The sequence below is a fragment of the Gossypium hirsutum genome, chromosome A10 (assembly GCF_007990345.1).
Source record: "Gossypium hirsutum isolate 1008001.06 chromosome A10, Gossypium_hirsutum_v2.1, whole genome shotgun sequence".
NCBI lineage: Eukaryota > Viridiplantae > Streptophyta > Magnoliopsida > Malvales > Malvaceae > Gossypium > Gossypium hirsutum.
Window position 1 is genome coordinate 78,859,640 of NC_053433.1, and position 7,497 is coordinate 78,867,136.

The 7,497-nt window shown below is 34.0% G+C and overlaps 1 protein-coding gene across 1 annotated transcript; it reads left to right on the forward strand.

The window, feature by feature from the left end:
* Window positions 1-5,186: 5,186 nt before the first annotated feature.
* Window positions 5,187-7,497, forward strand: LOC121208483 (acetolactate synthase 3, chloroplastic). Its single transcript, XM_041079242.1, has one exon. The coding sequence runs from the start codon at window positions 5,262-5,264 to the stop codon at window positions 7,239-7,241; it is 1,980 nt and encodes a 659-aa protein (XP_040935176.1). The 5' UTR covers window positions 5,187-5,261; the 3' UTR covers window positions 7,242-7,497.

Below are 7,497 nucleotides of genomic sequence, written 5' to 3' on the forward strand. Positions count from 1 at the left end.
TTTGAATTTATTCTCTATATTTTTAACCCTGTGATTATAATTCACAAAAATAAATGAAATTGTTGAAAATTTTAATTTCTAGTTGATTACTTTCTTTTCAACACTTTATCAAACACGCCTTAGATGTAATTGATAAACCCTTTAAAACTAATATTTTTAATGTGTTTGATAATTATAATAAATTTTCACTTAATTCAGAAGTGCCAATAAAAAGGTGTTGAATAAAATAATTAAGTAAAAGCTGCTGATTGAGTCTTAACTCAATTGGTATGAATATTGTTACTAGTGCAGGATGATGTGGGTTTGAGTGTGTTGAAACATATTATTTTCCTATTTAAAGGTTGAGAGGGGCTATGAGTAGTTTTAGGCATTATCAAAAAGAGCGGATATAATCACAATTTATAATAAAATTTTTAAAAAATAAAATAAAAGCTACATGTAGCTTAATATTTAAATGATTAAATTGATTTTATTTAAAAAAAACCTATACTATCTATTTACTTTGTCAAAATTTTGAAACATATATTTAAATTTTATCCAAAATCATTTAAAAAATATAAAAAATTATATTAATAAGATTAAAATTATAAAATAAATAATTGTCAAAATTCAATTTTTTATTATTATCAAACCACATATTTATATTCCGCACTTAAATTTTATTAACAAAAGAAATAATTCTATAATATATATTCAAGAAAATCATATACTTAAAATATTTTAGTACACAAAAGTGACTTCTGTCTATGGGAAGAGGGATGAGATTTTATTTTGGACAACATTATATATTTTCTAATCTCATAATCTGTTTTTTTAGAGTATCTCTAAATATTAGTACATGAATTTTGTTTATTGATTTTTTTTACATTAATTATATATATTTATTATATTTGTTCTTTTTGATATAGTGTTTAGAACTACTCATAGCCTCTCTCCAATCCTTAAATAAGAGGATAATGCAGTTTAGCGCATTCAAACCTACATCTTCCTGCACTAACAACAATATTAATATAAATCAAGTTAAAATTTAATCGATACTCTTTTAAATCAATAGAGAATTTTAATTCACGGAAGGATAAAATTTTTTTGTTTTGAAGTAACGGATGAAATGAAGTTAAAGCATAAAAAACAACAATTATATAGAATGACCTTGAAAGAGGAAAAAAACAACAAAAAGGACAAGACCATATGCATGAGGGATAGACATGAATCTTATCTAATAAAATATAACGTAAACATTTTTATATTTGATGTCACATGTTTATTCATTTTAAAATAATTTGATTTATTATTAATGAGTAATGTTAAGTTTAAATAATGATGATAATACATTAATGTTAAGTTTATGTAATGATGATGACACATTAATATGATGACAAATACATAACCAACATAAATATATTTACCAAAAATACAAGATTAAGAAACAATAATTATGGGTTAAGACTGAAGTGGTGTAGTTTAATATATATATATATATATTGACCAGCAAATATAAAATTTCAGACAGGACTCATTGTGGAAAAAGGAAAGCACATTTCAATAAATAAACTTGAAACAGGAAAACCTCCATGTACGTGAAACATCTGAAGCTATAAACAATAACGTAAGACGAAAGCAAAGTATATGAAAGAGAAAGATACAACACTTTTAAACTAACAAAAAGGCCACTAATGGCCAAGTTTATGACGTCTGCTATAATATATACTTCATAAACGTGTCTAAAAAGTTGAGATTCCTCTCTTAATTTCAGAGATGTGGAGTTACTAACATAATTCAATTTCAAAATTTTCCAATTTCTTTACTTACATTTTGAAATTAGTCCTTCTCTTCTAATCCTTTATGTAGGCAATGGGGATTGTAATTGCTAAGATAGTTTCCTTTATCATATGTGATATGCTAGGTGTTTTTAGACAACCATTCTCTACCATTATAGTTAACTACGATCTATCCTTTTCACAATTTCAAAATTGATTTAGATAGGCCTAAATTTTAAAAATATGAGATTTTTGTTTGATTTAATTTCCACAAATCACTTACACACGATTGTCATTATATCTACATATTACATACAAAAATGACTATATTTATCTAATAAATAAATAAATTGATGTATTCATTTCTTTGAATGTATAAGGTTGAATCAAAATTAAAGTTTTAAATATACATCTGAACCACAATTAAAAACTTCATGTGTATGATTACCCCAAATGAAAATTTATGTATCAAATTACACATTAAATTAAAATTTAGGTGTAATTTTGAGATTTATTCCAAATAGGAAACAAAACAATCGGCAACAATAATCCAAAATCCCAAATATAATAACATGATTAAAGGAATCTTGGTAAAAGTACCATAAAGGTTCCTATATTAGGAGTTAGATTGCATTTTTTGCCCTCTCTACTTAAAAAAAAGGGTAAATTAGTCCTTGTACATTAGATCAAAGAGCAAATTGATCATTCTATTAAAAATTTCATCAATTTTTATTGTTACAAACTGGTTCTTATACATCAGCATGAGGTACACATGACATGTCATATGTCATTGTCTGGTTATTCTGTCAGTCATATTAGTTTTTAACAATACAAATGAATGAAATTTTTAACAGAAAGCACAAATTTGCTCTTTAATCTAACATACAGGGACTAATTTCCCATTTATTGTGTAGAGGAGGCAAAATGCAATCTAACTCCTAAAAAAGAATCTTACTTGTAAAAATCACTCTTTAAAATCTTTAGAATTGACAACTTACAAAAATTTAACTAAGTTTCGCCAATTTTCTCAAGACTATTTGGATTTCGAAAACTCAAAAATTGTTATTTATAAGTGACAATCTAAAACATCTAAAATAAGTTTTAAAAGTTACGTCTGTTCACTACCAAACTGATAATAAGTATGTGCAAAAGTCAATGATTGTCGTATCACTTCAATATTCAATCACATGGAAACATGTATCACATTCATTAATGTAAAAGTCACAAATCCCTGAAAATCAAAACGCTTATTACTACACATGTTCCTAACATACGTTAATTATAAGTACAAGTTGACTTTCATTGTTGTCACTCATGTTCCCAACGTTATGACAGTCACTAGCAAATCGACAATAAATATGAGGAAAAGTTAATGATTGTTATATCGATTCAATACTCAATCACATGAAAATGTGCATTACATTTATTAATGCAAAAGTTGCAAATCCCAAAAAATCAGAGCGCTTGTTACCACGCATGTTCCTAACATACGCTAATTATAAGTACCAATTGACTTTCAAGGTCATCACTCATGTTCCCAACATTTTGATTGTTCACTAACAAATCGATAATAAATACAAGGAAAAGTTAATGATTGTCATATCGCTTCAATAATCAAACATATTGCTTCAATAATCAATCACATGGAAACGTGTATCACATTTATTAATGCAAAAGTTGCAAAACCCGCAAAACCGAACCGTTTATTACCATGCGTGTTCCCAACGTATGCTAATCATAAACACCAACTGACCTTTCAAGGTCATCATCATGTTCTCAACGTTATGGCTGCTCACTAACAGACTGACAATAAGTATGTACAAAATTTAATGATTGTCGAATCGCTTCAATATTCAATCACATGGAAACGTGTATCACATTCATTAATGTTAAAGTCACAACTCCCTGAAAATCAGAATGCTTATTACCATGCATGTTCCTAACATATGTTAATTATAAGTACCAGTTGACTTTCAAGGTCACCACTTATGTTCCCAACGTTATGACTGTTACTAGCAAATCGACAATAAATACGAGGAAAAGTTAATGATTGTCATGTCGCTTCAATACTCAGTCACATGAAAATGTATATCACATTTATTAATGCAAAATTCGCAAATCCTTGAAAATCAGAACGCTTATTACCACGCATGTTCCTAACATACGTTAATTATAAGTACCAAATGACTTTCAAGGTCGTCACTCATGTTCCCAACGTTCTGACTGTTCACTAACAAATCAACAATAAATATGAGGAAAAGTTAATGATTGTCACATTGCTTTAATACTCAGTCACATGGAAACGTGTATCAGATTTATTAATGCAAAAGTTGCAAAACCTAAAAAATTGCAACGCTTATTACTACACATGTTCCCAACCTATGCTAATCATAAGCACCATTTGACCTTTCAAGGTCGTCACTCATGTTCCCAATGTTATGGCTGCTCACTAACAACCCGACAATAAATATGTGGAAAAATTAATAATTGTCATATCGCTTCAATACTCAATCACATGGAAACATGTATCACTTTCATTAATGCAAAAGTCACAAAAACCCAAAAATCAAAATGCTTATGACCACACATGTTCCTAACATATGTTGATCATAATACCATTTGACCTTTTAAGGTTGTCACTCATATCTCTAAAATTTACTTATACGTACCCTTCAATGTGTTTAACACACAAACACCTAAAACAAATAAGTCTTGATGAATGTCACTTTGTAATCTCCCTCTCAACTTGGGTGAGGACAATTGTTTAAATAAATCATGTTGCATGAAGAAGCTACCTCACTGCATGAAGAAGCTTACCCAATACAACTAGAAAGCAACCTTAACACTGCATCACACTACTTCACCTAAAGAGATGCTCTTGCCAAATACTATAAGATCATTTACAAAAAGGTCATGCATGTATAGCATTTAGATCGACAACAAGTCACATCAACCTTGCATAATAACCCTTTAACAAGACAACATAGCTTCCAGTCACATCTTAGTGCACTTGTTGACATCTTAGTGCACTTGTTGAGAGTCCTCTGTGACTCAATAATTTCTTTGTTAAGATAGTTTTACACACCCAAACTTTGTTAAATATATTCAAAACCTTAAAACATCTCTCTTAGGCCTTAACCTATCTGATCTAGCTTTCAACATCACTGTGCGAACTACCGTTACCCATCCATTACCTAAACTTGCATCAATGGATTAGATTTCACATAAAAAGCAAATGATTGTTAACGATTTGATTGAGATTTTCAAAACCATGAAATACATGGCCAAAATTATTCAAATTAAAGTAGAAAGACTAATGATGTAACTTGAGTAAAGAACAGGGACTGTTCTTAATATATGACCAAAATGAATAAAACAAGAAGGGCAAAAGGGTAATGTAGGTAAAATCGAAACTTTAAAAGGGAATCACAATCACACTTTTCTTCCCACTCTCGCTCGCCACAGACACCAAAGAAAGGCCTCACCACAAGCCTCTCATCGACAATGGCGGCTGCCACTGCGAACTCCGCTTTGCCTAAGCTTTCTACGTTAACTTCCTCCTTCAAATCTTCCATACCCATTTCCAAATCCAGCCTTCCCTTCTCCACAACCCCTCAAAAGCCCACCCCTTACCGCTCCTTCGACGTTTCCTGCTCTCTTTCTCATGCAAGCTCTAACCCCAGATCCGCCGCCACATCCGTTACCCCAAAAAATGCTCCTCCCCATGATTTCATTTCCAGGTATGCGGATGATGAGCCCCGGAAAGGCGCTGATATCCTGGTGGAAGCCCTGGTTCGTGAAGGGGTCAAGGATGTGTTTGCCTACCCAGGTGGAGCTTCAATGGAGATCCACCAGGCTTTAACCCGCTCAAAAATCATCCGAAATGTCCTTCCGCGACACGAGCAAGGTGGGGTCTTTGCCGCCGAGGGCTACGCGCGCTCCTCTGGCATTCCCGGCGTTTGCATTGCGACGTCTGGCCCTGGGGCAACCAACTTGGTGAGTGGTCTCGCTGATGCAATGCTCGATAGTATCCCTCTCGTGGCGATCACTGGTCAAGTCCCTCGTCGGATGATCGGTACCGATGCTTTCCAGGAAACTCCAATTGTTGAGGTAACAAGGTCTATTACGAAGCATAATTATCTTGTTCTTGATGTGGATGATATTCCTAGGATTGTTAGTGAGGCTTTCTTTTTAGCTTCCTCGGGCAGGCCGGGACCTGTTCTGATTGATGTTCCTAAGGATATACAACAGCAACTTGCTGTTCCTAAATGGAACCATTCTCTTAGATTGCCAGGGTATTTGTCTAGGTTGCCTAAGGCTCCCGGTGAGGCTCATCTCGAACAGATTGTTAGATTGGTTTCTGAGTCTAAGAAGCCTGTTTTATATGTTGGTGGTGGGTGTTTGAACTCTAGTGAGGAGTTGAAGAGGTTTGTTGAGCTTACAGGGATACCTGTTGCAAGTACTTTGATGGGTCTTGGAGCCTTTCCGATTTCGGATGACTTGTCGTTACAAATGCTTGGGATGCACGGAACTGTGTATGCCAATTATGCTGTTGATAAGAGTGATTTGTTGCTTGCTTTTGGAGTGAGATTTGATGATAGGGTGACGGGAAAACTTGAGGCTTTTGCCAGCCGGGCAAAGATTGTGCATATCGATATCGATTCTGCCGAGATTGGGAAGAACAAGCAGCCTCATGTGTCAGTGTGTTCCGATGTGAAATTGGCATTGCAGGGGATAAATAAGATATTGGAGACCAAGGTAGCAAAGCTGAATCTTGATTATTCGGAATGGAGGCAGGAGTTAAACGAGCAGAAGCTGAAATTCCCTTTGAGTTACAAGACCTTTGGTGAAGCTATTCCACCTCAATATGCAATTCAGGTTCTTGATGAATTAACTGGCGGGAATGCAATTATAAGTACTGGTGTTGGTCAGCATCAAATGTGGGCTGCTCAATTTTACAAGTATAAGAAGCCTCGTCAATGGTTAACATCTGGGGGATTGGGTGCTATGGGATTTGGATTGCCTGCTGCTATTGGAGCTGCCGTTGCAAACCCAGAGGCAGTCGTTGTAGACATCGATGGTGATGGAAGTTTTATCATGAACGTGCAAGAGTTGGCGACTATCCGTGTGGAAAATCTTCCGGTTAAGATATTATTGTTGAATAATCAGCATTTGGGTATGGTTGTTCAATGGGAGGACCGGTTTTACAAGGCAAACAGGGCTCATACATACTTGGGAGACCCATCCAACGAGTCGGAAATATTCCCAAATATGTTGAAATTTGCTGAAGCATGCGGGATACCAGCTGCCCGGGTGACAAAGAAAGAAGATCTAAAAGCAGCAATGCAGAAAATGTTGGACACTCCTGGACCTTACTTGTTGGATGTGATTGTCCCACATCAAGAACATGTCCTGCCTATGATCCCCAGTGGAGGGGCTTTCAAAGATGTGATCACAGAGGGTGATGGAAGAACACAATATTGACCTCAATGAGCATCAAATGGTCTTTTTTGGGTAATGTATGTAATGAATGAGGGTGGGTTATGGGGGCTTAGTTTCTGAGTTATGGAACATAGTTTTTCTATGCTTTTAAAAACAACCAATTAGGTTTTCAGTTTGGTCTTATGCAAGTCTTGTAGGTCTTTAGTCTAGTAATGTTATGTAATGGGCGAATCTAAACTTGTTTTTGTTAGAATGATGAATGCTTTCGTTATAATATAAATATAAATAAGTTCAAATA